At 46.7% G+C, this 26,565-nt stretch overlaps 1 protein-coding gene across 1 annotated transcript in view; it reads right to left on the bottom strand.

The window, feature by feature from the left end:
• The window catches only part of LOC119951479 (sodium- and chloride-dependent neutral and basic amino acid transporter B(0+)-like), a 160,468-nt gene that overhangs the window by 67,644 nt on the left and 66,259 nt on the right, over window positions 1-26,565 (bottom strand). The window contains exons 5-8 of the mRNA XM_038774689.1: window positions 21,703-21,870; window positions 3,354-3,492; window positions 2,081-2,213; window positions 804-944 (exon numbers count right to left, since the gene is read on the bottom strand). Of these exons, the coding sequence (XP_038630617.1) occupies window positions 804-944; window positions 2,081-2,213; window positions 3,354-3,492; window positions 21,703-21,870 (581 nt within the window). The remainder of the gene's footprint in view (window positions 1-803; window positions 945-2,080; window positions 2,214-3,353; window positions 3,493-21,702; window positions 21,871-26,565) is intronic.

Below are 26,565 nucleotides of genomic sequence, written 5' to 3'. Positions count from 1 at the left end.
TGGATTTATTTTACTCATGTTTGAACAGTTCTTAAAACGAACATCTTGGGCTGGATTCTCCGGTTGCCGATATTAAATCGCGTTCAGCGACGGACCGGAGAATCCAAATTCCCAGAAGAATCGGGGTGGCGCCGCATCTGTGATGCTCCGGCCCTCCAAAGCGGGGTACTCGTACTAAGCAGAGTACGCCGCGCCACATATCCACGGCATCAGACCATTGCCTGAGGACCGCCGCCACGAGGCACTGCACCCGTCTGGCCGAGTTCCCAACGGCGTGGGACATGTGTGGTCTCAGCTGTTGGAAAGTTGGCGTGGTGGCTGCGGACTCAGTCCAACGCTGCCACAGTAGCGGGAGGGCCGATCCGCGGGCATGGGTGGACATGTTCAGGGCTGGGGGCATTGTGGTGGGACAGTCCGGGGAGCGCAAGCCGGCCGAAGGCGGGGACTATTTTGTGGGACGGGTCCGCGAGCGGCATCGGCCATGAAGCATGGCGTGGCCGATGCAGGCCGCTGTTGTGCGCCTGCTTGGCCACGGACCCGGCAATTCTCCAGGCAGTATCGGAAGCTAGAGCCGGGTGCTCCACGCTGCCTCGCTGCTAACCCCCAGCAAAACAAAATTGGTGGCCATTTTGCGCCAGGCCGTTCTCCTGGGGTAAAGCACCACTATTCCCACACCGGCCTGGGGACATAGTCTCCAAATCGGAGAATTCAGCCCTGAAGTATGCAAGAATAATGAATGAAACAAAAAATAGTTTGATTGAAAATTAAAGCTGCGATTGTATGGATTGTACTGGTGTGTTTACCTCAGCGTCAGCCAGTTTGGAGAAGTCCGACTGGCTTCCAATGTAGAATTCAATTCCTTTATAGGCTCCCTCCAGGGTAAGACCTCGGATCAGGAGTATGGTCAGAATCACATAAGGGAACGTCGCAGTGAAATAAACCACCTGACCATAGAGAGGAGCTTATTAGATATTCCTGTATTACTGGTACAACATTTACAGTATTGAATCCAATTGAATGGTAAACTGCAGAGAATAAATCAGAAAACATTGGAGGATTGATAGCTACATGAAAGCTACATTTAACACTGATCTGCACATTGCACCTAAATTTAAATACTATAACGTTGTTCAAATTTATTTGTATCATGCCCAGGGATCAGAACATAGATACATAGAAGATAGGAGCAGGAGGAGGCCTTTTGGCCCTTCAAGCCTGCTCTGCCATTTATCACAATCATGGCTGGTCATCCAACTCAATAGCCTAATCCTGCTTTCTGTCCATAATCTTTGATCCTATTTGCCTCAAGTACCATATCTAGCCGCCTCTTGAATATATTCAATGTTTTAGCATTAACTACTTCTTGTGGTAATGAATTCCACAGGCTCATCATCCTTTGCATGAGGAAATATCTCCTCATCTCTGTCCGAAATGCTTTACCCTGAATCCTCAGACTGTGACCCCTGGTTTGAACACATCCACCATATGGAACATCATCCCTGCATCTACCCTGTCTAGTCCTGTTAGAATTTTATAAGTCTTGATGAGATCCCCCCTCATTCTTCTGAACTCCAGCGAGATCAATCCTCTCCTCTTGACATCCCGCCATCCCTGGAATCAGTCTGGAATTAGAACAGTACAGCACTGAAGGCCATTCTAACCATAAATATTGCACCAGCTCTTTCCAAGAGAATTCCAGTTTGTCGCAATCCCTTGCTCTTTCTCCACATTGCTCTAACATTTTCTCAACTATTTCTCCAATAAATTAATTACCCTAATCTCTTGTCCAGCCTTTCAGAGCAATTGAAAATTCACCCAAAATCCCTGAATCAGTAACTGAAACCCTTCGAATGAGGGGCACATTTCAGGGGTTTGGTGGAATTGCTGTGTTCTTTCACTCAGGAGAAAGATCTTCAGGTCTCCCTGGGCCTAAAGTGCTCATGAATTATAGATCTCCCACTTCAAAGAGTCACTGGTAAAATCACCTGTGAGATAAACTAGCCCACTTCACAAATGATTCAGAAATTCTAATTTTATTGTTGCAGAAATGTGTACTTTATCAATTGTTTAGTTGTCTTACCTTTCCTGAAGATTTGATTCCTTTCGATAACGCTGCCCCAGCTATTAGCCAGGCCAGAAGCAGACAGAGGGCCAAATACCAGACTGTCTCCCCAGTGTCATCCATTGAACTGGTACGGCGTAAAACCGCTTTACTGAATAAAATGATAACCAAAACTGCATCAGAGAAGTAAATTTTTCATCTTAAATAGTCACTATTAGACAGAATATATAATAGTATTTAGTCAAATATGCAAGAATTTGAAAGATATCCAAGTTAAAGACAATCAGATCTGTTTTACAATATTTGCACAGCATGTATTAAATAGAAACCGTCTGTTCAGCAAAACTGGACTGTGCTAATATTTATACTTCATACAAGCCTCCTCTAATGACAAAATGTACCAACAATAGTATCAATGTTGTCTGTTTTCTACACCCTCTCAGTTGAGATCCACTTACTCACCAGTCTCTGATGGGATTACTTTATAATTATCTTCAATCTGTTCCTGACTCTCCCATTTGTGTGTCCCCTTGTTTTCAATACATCTACAAGTGGAAACAATTCCTCTACATTTACCCTATCAAGAAGCATCTTCCTGAATTTAAAAATCTGTCTTCGTATTCGTTTTCCCTGGTTATTGCATTTATTTGTTTCTGTTAATATTTTCAAAAAATTATGCTGCACTTTCTCCAGTGTTTCAATGAAAATGGAGATTATATTTGAAAACTCTTGGTTTTTCTGTTTATTTTCTTGTTTTCTTTCCAAACATAATTCTTCTGTTTAAACAGTGAGTTCCAATTGTGGTGTTCTTTATGATTCTTATTATCAGGATGGATGTCGCAGTGTGCAACAAAGACCAAAGAAGCTAAGTCAATAACAAAGCTAACATTTATTACACTACTTATTAAAGCTCAAGGATCTTGGTTTGGAGAGATCAAAGTGTTTGGTGAATTCATCATAAAGTACAAGGATCAAGCACGACGGCCGGGATTCTCGTCCGGCATGATTCTCTGTTATGCCGGCGCCCAGGGGTTGCGTCACAGCATGGGGCTGCCCCACAGTGGGAAACCCCATTGACCAGCCAGCGTAACGGAGAATCCCGCCGACCGTTCAGGGCAAAAATGTGGCGCAGCGGGGCGGAGAATCCTACCCAACAAGTAGTACCTCGATCTAAATCAAACAGCTTTTCACTCATTAAGCAGGGCCTTCACCCAACAAACCTCCCCAAAAGGAAGTTGCTGTTACAGACTGTGCAGGTTCTAGGTGCAGATATCTGTAGTCATTTACTTACTCCCAGTATTGCTCACTTGGGCCCTGGTGAGGAATGTAGATTTCTGATCCATTTGGACAAGTTTCATTGTTTACATGCAGCCATGTTGTATTCACAATTTCAAAATATCCATTATCCAGAGTGAGATTGCAGAGTGGATCTAGAAAATGGGGAATGTGTTTTAGAATTACATTTCATGAATAATTCAAAATAATCACATCTTGATGCCTCATTGACAGGGTAGGTATTTATTATAAATCTTAGCTCAGTGGCTCTTCCGGCCTCTTTAAGTGGTAGTTAAGTGTGGTAGTGTGACCCTTTTAACGGGGGAGTTCGAGCTCCACTGACCACACGACCAGCTTAAGGCGAATCGCTCGGGATTCGACGATCCCTGGCCAATGGGGAGTTTGCGGTGGGCCCTGAAAGCAGGACCCTGTCAGTGTGAACCAGGGAGCTGAAGAGTAAAGACCTGGGGCTGGATTCTCCACCCCACCGCACCACATTTCTATTTCACCCCGGCGGGATGCTCCGTTAAGCCGGCTTCTCGATGGGGTTTCTCATTGTGGGGCAGCCCCACGCTGTTAGGAAACCCCCCGGGTTGCCGGCAAAATGGAGCATCCTGCCAGCAGAGAATTCAGTCCCTGTTGTTATGCTTGTTATCTAACTGTCTTTGCCTTTCAATCATAAACCCCTTTCGTTTACCGATGGAAGCCTCCAGTATGTCTCGATCCACCACAATAAGAATCAGTTATGTTGGCGTGCGACTGTGGTCTCCCAGTCCAGATTCGGTAAAAACACCAGTGAACTGCATGGGTTTGCTCAACAATCCTGCAGCTCTTTACCTCTCCAGCTTTTAGCCCTCTGCACACCACAGCATTTCTACAGCTTCTGATTTGCTCAACCACATCCTCACCTCCATCTTTGATTTGTTGGTCACCAATAAAACCATTGCTTACTCACAGTGGTCATTTCCCCTTATACAGCTCTACGCTCCACTGCTGTCAATTCAAATTCATAAAATTAACTGCTTGAACTAGAAGACTACTGGTTTCACCATTCACCACATTCCAGTATGTGACTTAATTTAATCAGCAATGCAGTGAATAGCAAAACATTTGAATCAACCACAGGCTAGCTGCTTAAGGATTCAGACGGTCATGAGGTTTGCGCAAGTTGAGTTTGTTAATTATTAATTTGCTTTTTTTCTGTTGAATTCAGGTGTTGGAATTAGTAATGGGTTTTGTGTTGTTCAAACTGCGTATCTGACTGAATTAGTAAAAGGGTTTCTCAGCATCATAAGACCATAAGACATAGGAGCAGAATTAGGCCACTCTGCCCATCGAGTCTGTTCCGCCATTCAATCATGGCTGACATTTTTCTCATCCCCATTCTCCTGCTTTCTCCCCATAACTCCTGATCCCTTTATTAATCAAAAACCTATCTATCTCTGTCTTAAAGACACTCAAATTTGGCCTCCACAGCCTTCTGCAGCAAAGAGTTCCACAGATTCACCACCTTCTGACTGAAGAAATTCCTCCTCATATTTGTTTTAAAGGATCGTCCCTTTAGTCTGAGATTGTGTCCTCTGCTCTAGTTTTTCCGACAAGTGGAAGCATTGTCTCCCTGTGCACTCCATCCACACCACGCAATATCTTGTACGTTTCAGTAAGATCTCCCCTCATCCTTCTAAACTCCAACGAGTACAGACCCAGAGTCCTCAACTGTTCCTCATACAACAAGCTCTTTATTCCAGAGATCATTCTTGTGAACCTCCTCTGGACCATTTCCAAGGCCAGCACATACTTCCTTCGATATGGGACCCAAAACTGCTCACAATACTCCAAATGGGGTCTGACCAAAGCCTTATATAGCCTCAGAGTTTATTCATCCATTGCATCCATTGTATTTATTCAATTTTCTTCACAACATACAGAAAATGTGAAACGCAAGGAAAAAAGGGGGATGTAGTGAACTCTATGTACATATACATAAGGGGTTAATGTGTAATCAGTAGCACCAGATGATCACTGGAGGGTTGGACCAACAGGGGTATAAATGCAACTGCATTGTGCCTCTTTCTCTCTTTCGGGTGTACTGTGACCAGGATAGGAGTATAAGATTAGCTCAGAGGTTACTATAGTTAAGCATAGTTACTGTAGTTAGATCTTGTTGACCTTATCACTGGCATTAATATTAAGTAGTGGGTGACTGGAACTGGCTGCTGGAGGAGGTGGTGGAAGCAGGGACGATCGTGATGTTTAAGGGGCATCTTGACATGAATAGGATGGGAATCGAGGGATACGGACCCCAGAAGTGTAGAAGATTTTAGTTTAGACAGGCCGCATGGTCGGCGCAGGCTTGGAGGGCCTGTTCCTGTGCTGTACTTTTCTTTGTTTGTTGTTCTTTGTTCTAAAGTAAAGAACTTACGCTATTATTGTTATAGTTACTCAATGAAGCTTTTGTTACTACTGGACGAGTTTGAGTCTTCTTCATCGAGATTCAGGAAACCTCATCAGCAACCAAGGTTTCAGTAACACATTTTACACTCAGTAGTATATCAAAATACACAAAGAAGTGGAATAAAAGACACAACATTACACTTACATGAGGGAACCAAATACAGAATAAACAAATACACAATGAACAGGGCCCTCACACTCGGGTTTGTGTCCTCGGATATACACAGACCCATTATATAACTACCAACCAGAAAATACAAGCAAGTAACAATATAACAATGTAAACCAACAGTAACAATCCACGCAGCTCCCTAACTGGGACCATCGCATAGCCACAAACACAGGAGTTCAGCAGTTGGTCAAATAAGAAGTAGGAGCAGCAGTAGGCCATCTGGCCCCTTGAGCCTACTCCACCATTCAATTAGATCATGGCTGATCTTTTGCGGACTCAGCTCCATTTTCCAGCCTGAACACTATCTAAAAACTATCTATCTTTATCTTAAAAAACATTTAATGAAGGAGCCTCAACTGCTTCACTGGGCAAGGAATTCCATAGATTCGCAACCCTTTGGGTGAAGAAGTTCCTCCTAAACTCAGTCCTAAATCTACTTCCGCTTATTTTGAGGCAATGCCCCCTAGTTCTGCTTTCACCCGCCAGTGGAAACAACCTGCCCACATCTATCGTATCTATTCCCTTCATAATTTTATGTTTCTATAAGATCCCCCCTCATCCTTCTAAATTCCAACGAGTACAGCCCCAGTCTACTCAACCTCTCCTCGTAATCCAACCCCTTCAGCTCTGGGATTAACCTAGTGAATCTCCTCTGCACACCCTCCAGTGCCAGTATGTACTTCCTCAAGTAAGGAGACCAAAACTGAACACAATATTCCAGGTGTGGCCTTACCAACACCTTAAACAATTGCAGCATCTCCTCCCTAGTCTTAAACTCCATCTCTCTAGCAATGAAGGACAAAATTCCATTCGCCTTCTTAATCATCCGTTGCACCTGTAAACCAACTTTCTGTGACTCATGCACTAGCACACCCAGGTCTCTCTGCACAGCAGCATGCTTTAATATTTTATCATTTAAATAATAATCCCGTTTGCTGTTATTCCTACCAAAATGGATAACCTCACATTTGTCAACATTGTATTCCATCTGCCAGACCCTAGCCCATTCACTTAACCTATCCAAATCCCTCTGCAGACTTCCAGTATCCTCTGCATTTTTCATTTACCACTCATCTTAGTGTCATCTGCAAATTTGGACACATTGCCCTTGGTCCCCAACTCCAAATCATCTATGTAAATTGTGAACAATTGTGGGCTCTACACGGATCCCTGAGGGACACCACTAGCTACTGCTTGCCAACCAGAGAAACACCCATTAATCCCCACTCTTTGCTTTCTATTAATTAACCAATCCTCTATCCATGCTACTACTTTACCCTTAATGCCATGCATCTTTATCTCATGCAGCAACCTTTTGTGTGGCACCTTGTCAAAGGTTTTCTGGAAATCCAGATATACCACATCCATTGGCTCCCCGTTATCTACTGCACTGGTAATGTCCTCAAAAATTTCCACTAAATTAGTTAGGCACGACCTGCCCTTTATGAACCCATGCTGCGTCTGCCCAATGGGACAATGTCTATCCAGAAGCCTCGCTATTTCTTCCTTGATGATAGATTCCCTACTACTGAAGTTTAACTCTCTGGCCTATAATTACCTGCTCTCTGTCTACCTCCTTTTTTAAACAGTGGTGTCACGTTTGCTAATTTCTAATCCACTGGGGACCACCCCAGAGTCTAGTGAATTTTGGTAAATTATCACTAGTGCATTTGCAATTTCCCTAGCCATCTCTTTTACCACTCTGGGATGCATTCCATCAGGGCCAGGAGACTTGTCCACCTTTAGCCCCATTAGCTTGCCCTCCTTAGTGATAACAATCATCTCAAGGTCCTCACCTGTCATCGCCTTTTTTCTATCAGTCATGTTATTTGTGTCTTCCACTGTGAAGACCGACCCAAAAAACCTGTTCAGTTCCTCAGCCATTTCCTTATCTCCCATTATTGAAACTCCCTTCTCATCCTCTAAAGGACCAATAGTTACCTTTGCCATTCTTTTTTGTTTCATATATTTGTAGAAACTTTTACTGTCTGTTTTTATATTCTGAGCATGTTTACTCTCATACTCTATCTTACTCTGCTTTATAGCTTTTTTAGTAGCTTTCTGTTGCCCCTTAAAGATTTCCCAGTCCTCTAGTGTCCCACCAATCTTTGCCACTTTGTGTGCTTTTTCCTTCAATTTTATACTCTCCCTTATTTCCTTAGATATCCATGGTCGATTTTCTCTCTTTCTACCGTCCTTCCTTTTTGTTGGTATAAACCTTTGCTGAACACTGTGAAAAATTGCTTGGAAGGTTCTCCACTGTTCCTCAACTGTTCCACCATAAAGTCTTTACTCCCAGTCTACCTTAGCTAGTTCTTCTCTCATCCCATTGTAATCTCCTTTGTTTAAACACAAAACACTTGAGAGAATTGAGAGAACAGTACAGCACAGAACAGGCCCTTCGGCCCTTGATGTTGTGCCGAGCAATGATCACCCTACTCAAACTCACGTATCCACCCTATACCTGTAACCCAACAACTCCCCCTTAACCTTACTTTTTTGGACACTACGGGCAATTTTAGCATGGCCAATCCACCTAACCCGCACATCTTTGGACTGTGGGAGGAAACCGGAGCACGCGGAGGAAACCCACGCACACACGGGGAGGACGTGCAGTCTCCGCACAGACAGTGGCCCAGCCGGGAACCGAACCTGGGACCTTGGAGCTGTGAAGCATTGATGCTAACCACCATGCTACCATGCTGCCCCTATTTGATTTTACCTTCTCACCCTCCATCTGTATTTTAAATTCCACGATATTGTGATCTCTCCTTCCGAGAGGATCCCTAACTGTGAGATCATGATTCAATCCTGTCTCATTACACAGAACAAGATCTAGGACCGCTTGTTCCCTCGTAGGTTCCATTACACACTGTTCAAGAAAACAATTGCGGATACATTCTATAAACTCCTCCTCAAGGTTGCCTTGACCATCCTGGTTAAACCAATTGACATGTAGATTAAAATCCCCCATGATAACTGCTGTACCATTTCTACATGCATCAGTTATTTCTTTGTTTATTGCCTGCCCACCATAACGTTACTATTTGGTGGCCGATAGACTACTCCTATCAGTGATTTTTTCACCTTATTATTCCTGATTTCCACCCAAATGGATTCAACCTTATCCTCCATAGCGCCGATGTCATCCCTTACTATTGGCCGGATGTCATCCTTAAATAACAGAGCTACACCATGTCCCTTACCATCCAATCTGTCCTTCTGAAAAGTTTGATACCCTTAGATATTTAACTCCCAGTTGTGACCATCCTTTAACCATGTTTCAGTAATGGCCACTAAATCATAGTCATTCACGATGATTTGCGCCATCAACTCATTTACTTTATTCAGAATACTACGAGCATTCAGGTAAAGTACACTTATGTTGGTTTTTTTTAACTCTGTTGTGAATCTTAACATCTCCAGTTTTATTCCTTTTAGTATTACTGGGCCTATTCACTGAGCTCCCCTCAGTCACTGTACCTTGTACTGTCGCCATTTTTGATTTTTTACTATGGCTTCTCTGCCTTACACTTTCCCCCCTACTTCCTTTTGCTTCTGTCCCTGTTTTACTACCTTCCAACTTCCTGCATCGGTTCCCATCCCCCTGCCACATTAGTTTAAACCAGTGGTTCTCAACCGGGGTCCACATGGACCCTGGGGGTCCACACAAAAAAATACCGAATTGGGGGTCCACGGTGATATTTTAGTGGTCCATAGAGCAATTCTACTTCAGAACAATTGTTATTACTGAGAATCAAGTAGAAGAAAAAAATGTTTGTTTTCATGATGAATATTCACCTTTCTCTCTCTCTCTCTCGCACTGACAAAGGTCAAAGAGAGATTATAATCTATCTAATTTACCTTGAGGGCTGAAGGGGCTCAGAACCAAAAAGGTGCATTTGCTATGTTTATTTTTGTGGTACTGTATTCTGAGAAAAAAAAATCCATACCGGTTGATGACAAATGGGTTTATTGTGCTTTAATGACAGTTGTTGTTGAAGATTGCCCGGGCTATTGTCCCCTAGGAACAGCCCGGAGGACCTTTAATGACAGAAGCAGCTTATTAAATACCCACGGTTGACCTGACGCTTATGCCATGTTTCTCCTTGACAAGCTTAATGAATAATTTAACACAGTAATCACTAGAAACTGTGTATATTTGATATGAATTGGTTATTTTTAGAGTAATTTAATTCAATTTAGTCAGTAAAAAGTTTTTTTCATTACTTTTCATATTAGAATAAGTTTGGCAACGTACGAAAATACCGCTAATCCGTTTCCAACCCTCACGGTAAGGTAGATGGACTTTAGGATTAGTTTACCACACTTATAAGAAGCTTTTGTTTTCTGTGGAATGGCTAGGGGGGTCCACAAAAAAAAATTAAGAGGAAAAGGGATCCATGGGTTAAAAAAGGTTGAGAACCCCTGGTTTAAACCCTCCCCAACAGCTCTAGGACATCGGTTCCAGTCCTACCCAGGTGCTGACCTTCCGGTTTGTACTGGTCCCACCTACCCAGAACCGGTTCCAATGCCTCAGGAATTTGAATCCCTCCCTCTTGCACCATCTCTCGAGCCACACATTCATCCTATCTATCCTGACATTCCTACTCTGATTAGCCCGTGGCACTGGTAGCAATCATGAGATTACTACCTTTGAGCTCCTACTTTTTAGTTTAAATCCTAACTCCCTGAATTCAGCTTGTAGGACCTCATCCTGTTTTTTACCTATATTGTTGGTGCCTATGTGCACCATGACAGCTGGCTGTTCACCCCCCCCCCCCTCCCGCCCCCCCCCCCCCCGTCCCCCCAGAATGTCCTGCAGCTGATCCGAGACATCCATGACCCTTGCACCAGGGAGGCAACATACCATCGTGGAGTCTCGATTGCGTCCACAGAACCGCCTGTCTATTCCCCTTACGATTGAGTCCCCTATCATTATAGCCCTGCCATTTTTCTTCCTGCCCTGCTGCGCAGCAGAGCCAGCCATGGTGCCATGAACCTTGCTGCTGCTGCCTTCACCTGGTGAGCCATCTCACAAGACATCCTAATACGACCTCCAAGTTACACCGTCAAGCGGGCCGCTGTCCTTCCTTTCCCACAGTACCTGCATCTGGTCTCCCAGTGCAATCCAGTTCAAAGACTGCAAAATCGAGCTCCCCTCCACCTTCAGCCCGCAGCAGGCCAACCTTAATCCACCCTTTACTTCACTCCAAGCCAATAAGCATAAGGTCAGCCATGTGCAGATACACAGCCCCAGGCAGGTTCTGCCTTGTTAGCGACTTCCAGCAGCAGGCTCTCTTTCCCTTCATCAAACTGGTACCAGGCCTGTTCTTGCTTGCCTCAGTCCAGGTTGCAAGATCAAAAAGAGACAGCCAGCATTCAAAGCTTCCTGTCTGTAAACAGTGTTACAGCCAAAACAGCAGGAGCTCAGAGACACTGTAGCCATCTGGGATGGCCACTTTTGGTATACAAAATGGACGCTCACAGAGACTCCAGGGAAATGTGGACAATACTAAGCAACAAGCAGGCACAGAGCCTGAATGTATATTTGGAAGGCAGTTTGCAGACGGAATCGAAACTCTGAGTCGATTTACATGTTGATGGCCCGTCTCCAGGAAACAAAGGACAAGTGCTCAGGTAGCTGATACTGTTCCAGACAGCCCGGTGCCACTACCCCAACCAAAAGTCACAAACAAAGCAAGGCCAACGGCCACCTAGGACACGCCCAACCATCAGGGTACCCACCCCTTTATTGGTTTAGATCGATGACAATGATCAAGAAGCTGCCCAATTAATTGGGACCAAGTTTAAGGCTGGCCTAAAAGCACACAAAGCCCCTCCAAGCATAAGAAGGAACCCCCGACAAAGATTCAGCCTCTTGGATTCGGTTCGCAAGCGGAGAGACCCTTCCACCAGCACCACCAGAAGCAAGTAAGTTCAAGGTCAGTGCTCGCTACCAGATGGATGACCTTAGCTGTACTCCTGTTACCTCTTCGAACCCAACGGCCTCAGATCCAAACAACGGCCATTGTTCCTCTGACCTAAGTGGGCACCCGAAGTTACGTATAGGCGTTAGTGATAGGGGGCAGCAGGGTAGCATGGTGGTTAGCATAAATGCTTCACAGCTCCAGGGTCCCAGGTTCGATTCCCGGCTGGGTCACTGTCTGTGTGGAGTCTGCACGTCCTCCCCCTGTGTGCGTGGGTTTCCTCCGGGTGCTCCGGTTTCCTCCCACAGTCCAAAGATGTGCGGGTTAGGTGGATTGGCCATGCTAAATTGCCCGTAGTGTCCTAATAAAATGTAAGGTTAAGGGGGGGGGGGGGTTGTTGGGTTACGGGTATAGGGTGGATATGTGGGTTTGAGTAGGGTGATCATGGCTCGGCACAACATTGAGGGCCGAAGGGCCTGTTCTGTGCTGTACTGTTCTATGTTCTATATAGTTTAGCCTGTAGTATTATTGTGCATGAGTAGATCTTACTGTGTGTAAATAAATAGTATTGACTTTGAACTAACTAACTGGTGTATTGGTTCTTTGATCGGTATTCATGTTGAACCTTGTGACGGTATCGAGAGATACCTGGCGACTCTGAAAGTATACTCATAATTAGGATTAATAAAGGCAACCTATTGACTGCCATATTTATAGCAAGTAAACAGAGCAACAAAACACAACCTCCAGATATTTTAGCTTGTTAACAATTCCACAATACAAAATAACACAGCTGAAAATAAAACAATCAATACACTAAAAATATCTAAAATACAGCAAAGGGGAGAAAAGAAAACCACCAGCTTTCAAGCCAGCATATGTCCACACACCCTCCCAACTCCGCCCCAAGAGAGAGAGAAACAGTTCCATTGCACTGCAGGCCAACCAAAATCTGCCCCTTTCTTCACTCCAAACCCAACAAGTGAAAAGGCAGCCAGAAGCAGTTATGGCAGCAACAGGCACGTAGGGTCGTTCCTCTCTCCCCTGCTAGCAACGTCAAACAGCAGGCTCCTCTTCCCCTTCATCAAACCAGAAGCAGGCTTGTTCGCCCTTGCCTCAGTCCAGGCTGCAAAGTCCGAAAAAGGCAGGTGGCGTACAAAACACCAGGCCCGGAAACCGGGTTAAGGTCAAAACAGCAGGATCTCAGAGAAACACAACCTCCAGCCAGCAGCAAGGGCAAGCTTTGGCAAATGGCATTTTTAATCTCATTGCCTTATTGAATTTAGGTCATGATTGCTGACACAACTGGAACGGATGTTGTGGGGATACCATAAGTGTCTTTGCTGAGCAGAGTAAACCTGTTGAATCTAAAAGACAAGCTGCTGTCTTATTCCCACCATATGTTCAACACTTAATATCATAGAATTTACAGATTATCATAGAATTTACAGTGCAGAAGTAGGCCATTCGGCCCATCGAGTCTGCACCGGCTCCTGGAAAGAGCACCCCACCCAAGGTCAACACCTCCACCCTATCCCCATAACCCAGTAACCCCACCCAACACTAAGGCCAATTTTGGACACTAAGGGCAATTTATCATGGTCAATCCACCTAACCTGCACATCCTTGGACTGTGGGAGGAAACCGGAGCACCCGGAGGAAACCTACGCACACACGGGGAGGATGTGCAGACTCCGCACAGACAGTGACCCCAGCCGGATTCGAACTTGGGACCCTGGAGCTGTGAAGCAATTGTGCTATCCACAATGCTACCCTGCTGCCCTACCATATTAATATGGTATCAGAAGATGAACATCCAGCTTTGGTGATTTGTTGCTGAAAAGGAAGATTTTTGCCTTCTCCTCTGAAGGAAAACAAGTTTATTGTTGTTGCTGACAAATTTAATTTACAAGATGGCTTTGACTATCCATCAATTTTCTCAGAATCGGAGCCATATGAGCAATGGAGACTGAAGCTGAGACGTGGACATAATTCATTACCAAAAGAAGCAAGGAATGAATTTGGTTTTATCATTACTCCTACTTTTACTCCACTGGGAAAGTGTTTTCAGAGTGCATTTGGGTAATGAAGAGGGATTGGGCCTTCTGTTACAGTTTTTGATAAATTCTATAAAAAGGATGACTTACTGAAAGCAAATAAAGCTTGGTCAGCAAATGATAGATTTGAGAAAACAGGTGAACAATCCATGCAGGGAAGAGGCTGAAGAAATCTCAGCTTGACATCCTGGAGTCGGTATTGGCATTCAGATTACTTGATTGTGCATTTCTCGTGCATTTCTCATGTCGATAGACTTTTATTATTGACGGGGGGTTGAATTCCAAAGTAAAGACTCTCTTTCAGACCAAATAACTGCTGCCCTAAAATAGTGTCCAGGCAGACAGTCATTTCCAGCCACTTTCCTATTAAATACAGCAAAAGATGGAGGATTTAACGGTGATCCAGTTTAGAGATTGACAAAGTGTGAGGTATGTGACGACATTCTCCATTTGAGCGACTACGGGCTGGATTCTCCGATTTTGAGAGGCTGGCGTGGAAACAGTAGCGTTTTGCGGCAAAAAATATGACAGCTGAACCGATTTACATACGGCAGTCGCACTTAAATAATCCCTCCACCTCCCCCACTGTCCCAACCAACAAGATGGTGCCACGATTCAGGAACGCCAAGGTGGACACCCTCATGGACATCGTGGAGGAGAGAATAATGACCCTGTATCCCGGCCTGGGAGGAAGGCAGCCAGGCGTCGCCGCTTGCCATACCTGGTCGCAGGTGACAAAGGCCGTCAGCGTCGTGGGCAACTTCACCCGAACTGGCATGCAGTGCCCGAAGGAACTGCATGATCGCCTCAGAGCAGCCAGGGTGAGTCGGCAGCACTGTGCCCTGGCACTAACACCACCCCCCCACACCCGTAACCCGGCTTCTCCCCACTCCCCCCCCCCGGGGGCTGCTGAACCCCACCCAGCCCCACATTCCAGCACCCATGCCACCCGGCATGGCCAGGTGTCCTGGGCTGCATGCGTCAGAATGTCTGATAATGGTGCTGTTTGCATTTCCATGCCCAGGATCAGGCTGTGCACAACGCCAGGAGCGGGAGAAGACCGGAGCCCCTCACCATGCCTGAGCAGAGGGCGCTGGATGTAGTTGACGGCCCAGAGGAAAGGGAGGCCGCCAAGGCAGTGTTCGGCAGCGGGCAAGGAAATGAGACCCGACGTAGGTGCGGATCCCCATGACACATGTGAGCCACCCCGCCCACCCACCTTCACCCCATACACCCCCCCCTCCCCTCAGCCCACACCCCTCTCACTCCCTGCATCCCCCAGGTTTGATTCCTGGCTTGAGTCACTGTGCGGAGTCTGCACGTTCTCCCCGTGTTTGCGTGGGTTTCCTCCGAGTGCTCCAGTTTCCTCCCACAGTCCAAGGATGTGCAGGTTAGGTGGATTGGCCATGATAAATTGCCCTTAGTGTCCAAAATTGCCCTTAGTGTTGGGTGGGGTTACTGGGTTATGGGGATAGGGTGGAGGTGTTGACCTTGGTAGGGTGCTCTTTCCAATAGCCGGTGCAGACTCGATGGGCCGAATGGCCTCCTTCTGCACTGTAAATTCTATGTAATAAGGCCAGAACGTTAGAACACCTGTCAACGTCGTTAAGTCCTTCCTCGATGCTCTGTCTGATGGGTGTGGGGGTGGACCATGCTCCCCAACTCCCCCCCCCCCCCCCCACTACCCATCACGACCGTCCCCAGCACCCTCAGTTCGGCCTGGCAGTTTGCACGCAGGGAACACCCAGGTGGAAGTTGCTACTGTGGGCATGAGTCAGACTTTGTCAGATGATGTGGAGCACCAGAGCTCATCGCAGAGTGGGTTGTCATCACCCCATGAACCAGACCCGCTGTCACTGCCAACCCAGGTCCCCCAGCTTGTAGCGCCACAGGTATGTATAACAGAGGGGTCTGCAGGTGGACGGTTTGCTAGTGTGGAAATTGAGGGGGTGTGGGTCTGGATATGGTGTCCATGCCCCTGACCAGCATCCCCCCTCACCAATCCCCTCCTCCTAGTTGTAGAACCTCGAGGCGATGAGAGACCCGTGTGGCCTCCCCTGCCTGACCGGGCCCCATGTCCTGCTCATCATCCCCCTCCCTCGCATTCTCCTTGTCGCACGAGGTCTGCCCTTCCTCCTCGTCCTCCTCCTCCAGCTCATCACCCCTCTGCTGCACGATGTCATGGAGGATGCAGCAGGCCACGACAATGCGGGCAACCCTCTCAGCCCCGTACTGGAGGGCCCCTCCTGAGTGGTACAGGCACCTGAAGCGCATTTTCAGATGCCGAAGCACCGCTCGATCACACTCCTGGCCAACCAATAAAGCTAATTGGAGTTCATTACAGACGGCATGCCCGGAAATGCAGGTCATCGAATGACAGGTGGTGCCAGTACACATGCAGCCTCATGTGGCGCCTCCTTGGCATCTCCTTCTCCTTGGCCTATTGAGCGGCTGGCCCTCCATCCTGTCCGGCCGCCACCTGCCCCTCTGCAGCTTGTTCCTGTGCACCCCATCCCCTGCCACAGCATCCCCCCTCCCCTGGGCCCAAACACCCCGCCCCACCAGCCGCCACCCACCCGTCCTCTGCATCCCGGTCCTCTGCTGGCCGTCCCGCTGCTGGCCACTCTGCTGCTGCCTGCTCCACTGCTGTAGCTTCCCACTCCTCTCCGAGCAGACCCCGCTCATGCGGCCGCAGGGCATCTCGCAGAGCTGCAACCATCACCACGACGGCCAGCATTGCTGGTTGAATGCCAAATGCCCTGCGGGCCGGTATCCGAGCAGGCAGCCCGCATTCACTCCACGCCATTTCCTCCCTCCGCTCTCTCTTACTCAGCAGCTACAATGCCAGGTTCATGACCTTCGAGAGCACAAGTGAACCACGCCATCAGGAACTCAGCCCATCGGTGGCAGCGGTGGCAGAGACCTCATAGAATAGGGTGTCAGGCCCGCTAAGATATGGCCACTGTACTTTACCACGCATGGCAAGTGATGCATTTACCCACTTTCGGGGTGCTGGAGCATCACAAATTGGCGTCAAACCGCCGTATACCCCGATTTTGGCATCGGGAGCTATTTTGCACCCTATCAAGTTTTGCAATTTCTGGTGTCGGCAAACAGGGAATTGCGCCCTATGTTCTCCTGTCCGTGCCAAATTCCACATGATTTGCACTCCAGGAAGCGATTTCCAATCCTTGGCAATGCAAATTTATGCCTGACAAGGATACTGAGGGCTTGCTGAGGGAATCCCGCTACCAGACTGCCATTTTGAGCAGGAGACCCTGTAGCTAGGTGGCCACCACCCCTCATCGCAATTTAGCCCACACTCCTGGGTTACCTGGGTCCCCCATTCCCCCTCCCCAGTTTCAGAGTGCTCCTGCCCCCAGAGCCTCACTAAAAAAAGGAAAATACCCTAAAGACCCCTCCCACAGACCGCCTAAATAAAGATAACCAACTAAATGAGGACTTTCTAACAACTTTCCTTCATACTTGAGTGATTTTGAAGTGGTCAGCTGGAAATTGACAGCACTTAACACTGGTTGAAGTGGTCGAGGACCTGTCAATCAAAGTTTGATATTGACAAACATTGTGGTCAGAGCACCAGATTTACTCATGCAGCAATTTGAATGGATCAAAGCTGACAGCTGTGTGTGGTTGGAAGCTGTCATTCATAGTCTGGTGGGGGAAACGAATGAACGGCTTGAAGTTCAAGGATCTAAAGGGATTTAAACACAGATGACTGGTTCTCTATTTGCAGGAATTGACATGTGGTGCTTCCTGTGCTTGAGCCAGCAGGTGTATTGCCCAGGTGAGTATTGCAACAGTAATTATTTTCACTGCCTCTGTCTGGACTGCTCTCTAACTTCCTTACAGGAATATTTTTTATATAGAGGGTCTCTAAGGAGCATTCTCTTTATTTACGGGGTCTCAGGGGCATGGTGAGGGTGGGGTGGGCAGGTCTTGCATTGTGAGGGTTGTGGGGTGGCCCTTGGATGGACTTGGGGGGCAGCTCCCTGAAGGATCTATCCCATTGGCTCAACGCGAGATCTACCACGTCAGGGCCATGACTCTCCATTCCAGTAGTAATTCTCCCCACATGATTGCTGGCCCAGAGAATCACGCGGGCCCGGAGAATATGGGGCGCAATTCTCCGCACTCACGACGGTGCGGAGAATAGCGGGGTTCGTAAAATTTTACGGCCACGCCAGTCTGACGCCCTCCCGCTATTCTCCCCCCCCCCCACGCCCGACTCCCGAAACGAATCGCTGCCGCCGTTTTTTTACGGCCAGCAGCGATTCTCAGCTGGCCGATGGGCCGAGTTCCAAGCCCTTTACGGCTGTTTTTATGAACGGCAAACACACCTGGTCTGGCCGTTCGTAAAAACGGCCGTAAAGTGCCGATTTTTAAAACCATGGCACCGATTGGCACGGCAGTACCACGGCCGTGCCAAGGGTGCCATGGGCCCGCGATCGGTGGGCACCGATCGCGGGCAGCGGGTCCGATTCCCGCGCACTCTTTGTCCTTCTGCCGCCCCGCTGTATCACTTCGCGGGGCGGCTGAGGGGCATCCCGGCCCGCGCATGCGCGTGTTTCGCGCAAATGTGCGATGACGTCATCCGCGCATGCGCGGGTTGGAGTCTTCCAATCCGCGCATGCGCGGCTGACGTCATGTGACGCGTCAGCCGGCGCAAACTCTGGCAAGCGGGCTTAACGAAATGGAGACGGCCATGAAGGACTTGCATTGGTCAATGAGAGTTTGAATCCGGCGATGAGTATTTTGTTGGCTGATTCGTTTTAGACAGCGGTAGGACTTCCACTAGAGCAGGGGTGGGCAAACTATGGCCCGCGGGCCGCATGCGGCCCGCCAAAGGTCTTTATGCGGCCCACCAAGTCATTACAAAAAAAAAAAATTTGTTTAAAAATTTAAAAAAAAATTTTTTTTTAAGGTTAATGGGGGGGGGCTGTTGGGTTACTTACTGGTATAGGGTGAATACGTTGACTTGAGTAGGGTGATCATTGCTCGGCACAACATCGAGGGCCGAAGGGCCTGTTCTGTGCTGTACTGTTCTATGTTCTATATGAGGCGCCCAGAATCATAACCGGGTAAAGTAATTATTTACTTAATATACTATGCGTCCCTTTAAAATTGTGAATTTCTGAATGTGGCCCTTGCACGGAAAAGTTTGCCCACCCCTGCACTCGAGTGTGGGGTGTACTGACTTAACTGCTCTCTGGATTCTCGTGATGAGGTAGATCGGCGGGAGGTCAACGTGTATGAAAGCTCTACGTGCTTCAGGTTTGAAGATGATCACACACTAACGCAGTGGTGGGCAACTTAAGGCCCAGGAGCCACATACGGCCCAACCCGTTCCTGAGTGCAGCCGATGAGACATTTTGTTGACTGTTCCCCATGTGCAGAGTTGCCGCTTTCCAGTGGGCATTGTTTTTTTTCCAACTGGTATGACTGAAGTGATCCGCACACAAAGCAATGGAAAGTGAAGTAAGGTGCATGCTAATTGCACACACGTGGATGGTGAGGGCTGTGCACTCCCTTTTTGTCCAAGGTGTAAATATTTATTTTGTTATTAACCATTTGAAGTTGATAATATATCTATGAATATCATAGAATCATAGAATTCTGACTGTGCAGACAGAGGCTTTTCGGCCCATCGTGTCTGCACCGTCCCTCTGATAGAGCATCCTACCTAGGCCCACCCCTCCCTATCCCCATATTCTCATAACCCCACATGACCCGCACATCTTTGGACTGTGGGAAGAAACAGAAGCACCCGGAGGGAACCCATGAAACACTGGGAGAAAGTAGAAACTTTGCAGAGTCACCCAAGGCCATAATTGAGCCCAGATCCCTGGTGCTGAGACGAAGCAATGCTAACCACTGTGCCACCACACTGCGAAATTGAGATAATATATATGAATATATGAATGATTAAGTGTTTTTTATGAACCTGATTTCAATCTTGCAACCCACTGAGATGAAGGAGGCCCACTCATGTGGTCCACTCACTGGTATAAGTTGTCCATCACTATGTTAATGACATCCAAAATGGCAGTCTTCCCTTGCAGAATAGCTGGCATCAGCTTTTTCATCAATACAGATGTGGCTTCCAGTGAAATACCTCTCCTGTTAAGCAGGCCTCCGATGAAGAAAGTATACATGATACTAGACACAAAAAATGACAGTGATCATGTTCGGGAAGACTGTGGTTCGACATTTTACGAGATCAGGAAGCCAGAAATTTCACAAAGAATTCATGAAAACTTGTTAACTTCTGGGAAGAAGAATCTGGCAGCCAAAAAGAAGTAGCACGATAGTTTTCACATCAGGGCCCACATAAACTGCAGGCTTTACTGTGAGATGCGGTGAGTGTTTCAAAGAATATGACAACTTACAATGAACAAATTACAGCTCGGTGTGAAATTTTTATAAAACATCAGATGTTCCTCCTGCTCCAGGAGGGTCGAGCAATAGTTCTATTTTCTCTGTTGATCTGAATGCGCTGCAGGCAGGCAGAAAAGCTAATGGAGTAAGTGTATCTGTGTACTCCTGCTCCAGTGGCTCCGCTCCTGGCGAGAGAAAAATTATACAGAGCGGAGTAGACAATGATGATGAGAGACACTTGTTCTGGCACATATTACAGGTTAACCTGGGAGAGATCCAGGTATCGAAATGTCAGTTTTAGCAGACCTATGGTCATCTCCATCACTGCCCTTGATGAGATATGGCAGCGATTGTATCTCTCCTCTGCCTCTTTCCTTGGGTGCTTGAGTACTGTCATAAGCCACCTTTTCAAGGCATGCCCCTTGTCGCCCAACAACTATCTGTTAAAGTGAATTGGAGCTGCGAACAGCCTTGGCACTTGTGAGTGGCACAGTATTGTTATGGGCCAGGGTTTAGAGAACCCCAAAGTGTATCATGGAGTTCACCTGGCCCACAACTTTGAATAGATTGTGGTATGGGGAGCACACGGCCCACTCTACAGCAGAAATGGAAAAGTATTTTTGAAAGCAAAACAATGTTTATTCCATGAACTCAAGTTAACCTTTTTAAAACATAGAGTGAACATCTTCGCAACCATTAATTCAAATACAACCCCCAAAGAATACAACACTAAGTAATCCTTTAAGCTTTCCTTTCAACATCCATACGACTTAAAACACCTATTACCAGAAGCACATTAGGTTTACATTCACTACTGAGAACATTTATAATTCTGAATTCACCAAATGATCAAGAGATAGTCTTTTGAAGGCAGAGAGAACAGTAGTGCACCTGTTTGGTCTGGCATCAGCTCCCACACTGAAAACAAAACTAAAACACACCCTGCAGCAAACATCCTAAAATGAAAGTAAAAAGATGACAAACAGCCCAGCTCCACCCACACTCTGACATCACTGATAAACACCCATTTCTTAAAGGTACTCTCACATGACAGTGTGTAGGCATCGTGGGAGCTGTCAAACCTGTCGAATCTTTCGCATGTTACTCACCAAGGGTGAATTTTTATTTCACAAGCAACTATTTTTAAAGTTTTTACCGTAGTCAATAACGATTGATTAATGATTATACGGCAATCTCAGTGACTTAATTACTGCTGCTGATTTCTATCTCAGCTGTGTGATCCCAATGAAGATGGTCACTGAAACTACTGTCCATTTTTCTCTCCCATTCAGACTGGCAGAATGAAAAATAAACAGTCGGTCTCTATACTTTACCCAATAGACGTTCAGACAGTACCTTTGGGAGTCCTGCCGCATGTTTCATCTGCGCCCCACCATCTGAAGCATTCCGCCCACGGCAGGGGGGATTGGAAGGAGGCAAACAAGTAGTACAGGCTGTAGCCGATGATGCAGGCATAGAAGCAGAGTTCAATTACACTGAAAATGACCCAAGTTACACCCACACCTGAAAATGGAAAGAAGAATAAGATCTTAGATTGGAGACGATTCAAAATAAATTATTTCAGCTGATCAAAACAATTTCCTTATTCAAATCAGCATTGTAATTTTTGATGTTATTTGTGGTTCCTTTTATTTATTTATATAAATATTTTAAATCTATTTATAGATTTAGAAAGGTGTTTTTAAAAAAGAAAATAATCTCCAATTTACTGGGAAATAAGTTATATTTCTAATTGCATAAAAAGCATTATCCATCCTACTTTGTGTGTGTATATATAATGAAAATGTAATATCTAATGGGAATCTTCAGAAACATAACATATAAAGCAGAGAAGAAGGCATTTCCAGCTGATTTCTCTGGCCAAACACAAGTCAGGCATTTAAAATCAGCAGCAAATCCACACAGCAACAATTGCTCTCTCAGTGACCTCAGAATGTGCCATGTGCATGGTTTTACTCACTATATCCTTATAGGTTAAGTTAAACACAGTGCTGCCAGGGAAGCAGAATGATACATTGAGATTTTCCAGGTGTAATGCCTCTGAGCAGGAATTTCCGGTCCCCTCGAGGTGACCGAGGCCGACGGCTGGTTCCCCAGTAGTGGGCGGGCAAGCTATGCAAAATGTCACAGACCTCAGCGCGACACGACAATCCCACCAGTATCCAATAGCAGGCGGCCTCCACCAGCGGAAGACACGCAGTTGGGGGGGGGGGGGGAAAACCCTGCTGTCTGTTTTTATAAACACCTTTATGTCCTGCCATCATCTGACTCACTGTGCAATTCCATGGGAATGTGCTGGTGAAAATAAATACACACCGAAGTGATCATTTTCAATTTTGGGAATAAATGAAACAAAATGGAATTAGAAAAAGGTTGAGTGCTAACTGCTCCCATATTTTCCTGAAGCCTTCACTCATTCTGGGGTTCATTCAGCCACAGGTACACAGCTACTTTCTGCTCTCCTGTCCAAGTGGAAGTTCTTCACCAGTTACCAGGTCCAACCATCTCAGAGCCTCCTATAGGGTGGATTGAGGATTTGTGAAAGGAAAGGAAACAGAGGGTTGGTATAAATCTGCCCTCGGCACAATGTCTTCAGATGCTTCAACAGTTACCTTCCATCTATGACTGTACAATATTCACAACCATTCACAACTCCGAAGATACTGGAAGCAGTCCATGTCCAAATGCAGGAAGACCAGGGCAATGTCTAGTTTTGGGCTGACAAGTGGCAAGTAACGTTCGCGCGCACAAATGCTAGGCAAAGACTATCGGCTGGATTCTCTGTTTTTGGGTTGAGTATCCCCACGCCGTCGTAAAAATTGGCCTTCCACGACAGAAAAACTGGCGTGAAAGGGCCACATATTCAAAGCCCTGCAGAGGGTTCGCAGGGATCTGACTTGAAACTAGCAGCTTTTGCTGCAGATACGGGCCCCCGCACATCCGTGTCGTAGGCCGCGCGTGCGCATGGCGGTGTTCACTAGTGGCCGCGGCGAGCTCCATGGCGGACTCAGACCGCGGAGTTGGACCCTCCAAATAGTGCCCCGATCAGCCATGCCCCCGACCCGGACAGCTCGCCCAAAATCTGTCCGGTGCCGTTTGAGTCTGCAGCCACCACGCTAGTGTCCTGATGAGCAGGACCATATTAGATACACGCCGTTGGGATGTCAGCCAGTCGGGGTCAGAGAATGGCGGGGCGGGCCTCCAGCAATGGCCACAGGTAGGCGATACGTGGCGCAGCGTACGCCCGGATTTTGGCATCGGGGTGGGGAGAATCCAGCCCCATGTCAAAAAATGGCAGAACTAGGGAGCATTGTTTTATAATTAGGGGTCACTCTTATGGGAAAGAGATGAGAAGAGTGGAACTCTCTGCTTCAGAAGGTGGTGGAAGCGGGGTCACTGACTTTTTTAAGGTAGAGTTAGATAGATTTTTGTCAGACAAGGAAATCAAAGGTTATCGGGGGGGGGGGGAGATCTCATTGAATGGTGGAGCAGGCCCGAGGGCCGAATTTCTGCTCCTAATTTTGATGTTCGTTTACTCATATGTACTGTTGGGGGCCTGTACACCACCCCACAAATGACTTATTTCCTCTACTATTACTCATCTCCACCCAAACCAAATCCACAACCTGATATCTGGAACCAAGGTCACCGCTAACGTTTGCATCAATGCCATCTTAATCAAGCTTTACCAAGCTCCCTTTTCTTCTTGAATATCATATCCCCCTCAGTGTTCAGAGCCCAATCTTTGCCCTCCTGGAAAGTGCCAGCCTTTGTGTCCTTGAACAGTAAGCACCCATGTTTCCGTTATTGCTTCTGCATCATATTCCCACAAAGCTATTTGTGCTTGTAGCTCACCAACCGTATTCATCACGTCTGTTCGATTCACAGACAAACATACTAATCTTGCTTTTATATTCCTAACCCTTTCTAGTCTCCTCACTGTATCTTTCTCCAACAATATCCAACACGCTCTGGTTATGCCTATTTTCTACTTCAATATTCTGGTGCCCAGAGCTTAAATACTCTCCAGCCACAATAATACACCTCCCTGTGAGGACATTGAGTCACAACCTGTTGAAATACAACCTGTCCCTTTGGAATAAGCACTTCCTGCACCAGAACTGGCCCCAACAAGAATCTGCAGCCTTCTTTTCTGCACCTCACATCAAGACAAACATTGATCCTCCTTGTCTTCCTATTTCTACTTTAGTTCAGAGCAATCTGGAGATTAGTGCATTCATCATAGAAGCATAGAATCACTAGAGCGCAACAGGAGGCCATCCAGCCTACCAAATCTGCACCGACCCTCTGAAAGAGCACTCAACCCAAACCCATTCCCCACCCTATCCCAATAACCCTTTAACCAAATCTACAAATCTCTGGACACTAATTTGTCATGGCCAATCAACCTAACTTCTACATATTTGGACTGTCGGAGGGAATTGGAGCATCCGGAAGAAACACATGCAGACACTGGTAGAGAGTGCAAACTCCACACAGACAGTCATCCAAGGCTAAAATTGAACCCGGGTCCTTGGCACTTTGAGGCAGCAGTGCTAACCACTGCCTCCCAATCGAGGTCCTACTTTTCAATTTCCTCACAAGTTCTTGAAAATCTGACCACATGGTCTCAATACCTGCTCTCTCTATGATGCTGTTGCTGCACAACAACTTCTGACTTCTCCCTTTCTCCTGGAGGATATCCTACATCCGCTTCATAATCTCTTCTACCCTGGAATGAAGCTCACAATGGCAGTGACAGAAATGCCTGTCTGTCTTCCTGCGACATGGCATGGTACGCTTGCTGTACCTACAGTAAGGAAGGCTGATGCTTCATCCTGATCTATTTTATGGGCAGTTTTTCTCAGTGTCTTCCACTCTCAGCAACAGGACAGGAGTCTACCTCAACTGGAACAGGAATGTACCAGTGTCATTAGCATTATTCTGAACCATAAACTAGCCATCTAGCCAAATAAATTAACTAGCCATCAAAATATCCTGCAGCAACTGCATGCCTCGCCTTTGTTGCCCCTCCTGTACAGTCCTTTGCCATTTGATGCCATGGCCTAGGTTGCTCGACTTTGCGGTGTCATCATTTCCAGCAACCTCCAATTCTGAGTTTCTCTTTGCGAGTTGCACACACCCCAAAGGCTCCTGTAATCCCTTTCTCTTCTTTCCTCTTCCTGCTTTGCCACGCAGCTACCTGCCTGCGATGTTGAACTCTCGCTGCCTCCTGAAAGCACAGTCCAGGAAACTCTCAATCTCCCTCATGCTCCTCAGTGACTTCAGCCGCCCCACAAGCTTGAGCTCAAACAGCTGAAGGCATTTCCCACACACCTGGTTCCTCGAGGAACACGAAATCCCACAAAGTTTCCGAATGGCTCAAGTGTCACAGTGGAACTCAGAAAACAGATTTCAGTTCAGAAAAATGTGACATCATGGACTTTGGTCCTGAAAAAGATAAAACAGGGTTTCTAAATGGTGAAAAGCCAGAAAAAGTGGTGATTCAATGACCTGCGATCCAGGTATGGAGATCATTAAAACTGTTGTGAGGATGTGTGTTGTGTCATGAAGAGGTTTGGAGGCTTGTGTGTTTAAACATTAACTGTTTATTATTAATACCATATACATAGTCTGAGATGACCATTGGCTGCTCTCCTCTTTTTTTTTATTTAGCGTACCCAATTTTCCAGTTAAGGAGCAATTTAGTGCGGCAAATCCACCTAACCTGCACATCTTTGGAATTGTGAGGGTGAAACCCACGCAGACACAGGAAGAATGTGCAAACTCCACACAGAAAGTGACCCTGGGCCGGGATTCGAACCCGGGTCCTCAGCGCTGCAGTCCCAGTGCTAACGACTGTGCCACGTGCCGCCTCTGCTTCTTTCATCTTTGAGGGGGAGAACTGACTAGTGGTGACTTAACCTGAGGATCACTGCACCTCAGGCAAGGTTGAGAAGGCGGACCCTTCATGAATAACCTCAGCCAGTCCGGGAATTGAACCCAATCTGTTGGCCTTGCTCTGCATCACAAACCAGCTCTCTAGCCTACTGAGCTAAACCAGTGAATATACATAGACACCAATTAGGTCCAGAATCATCCTCTCCTGCCAATGGTGCTGTTCATGGTGTGTGGGGTCAGACATGATGCATGTCAGCGAAAGCCGTAATTAAGGAGTCATAAAAGAGTAAGATAATC

Source organism: Scyliorhinus canicula, chromosome 17, assembly GCF_902713615.1.
Source record: "Scyliorhinus canicula chromosome 17, sScyCan1.1, whole genome shotgun sequence".
NCBI classification, from domain to species: Eukaryota; Metazoa; Chordata; class Chondrichthyes; order Carcharhiniformes; family Scyliorhinidae; genus Scyliorhinus; species Scyliorhinus canicula.
This window is presented reverse-complemented; position numbering and strand designations above follow the sequence as displayed.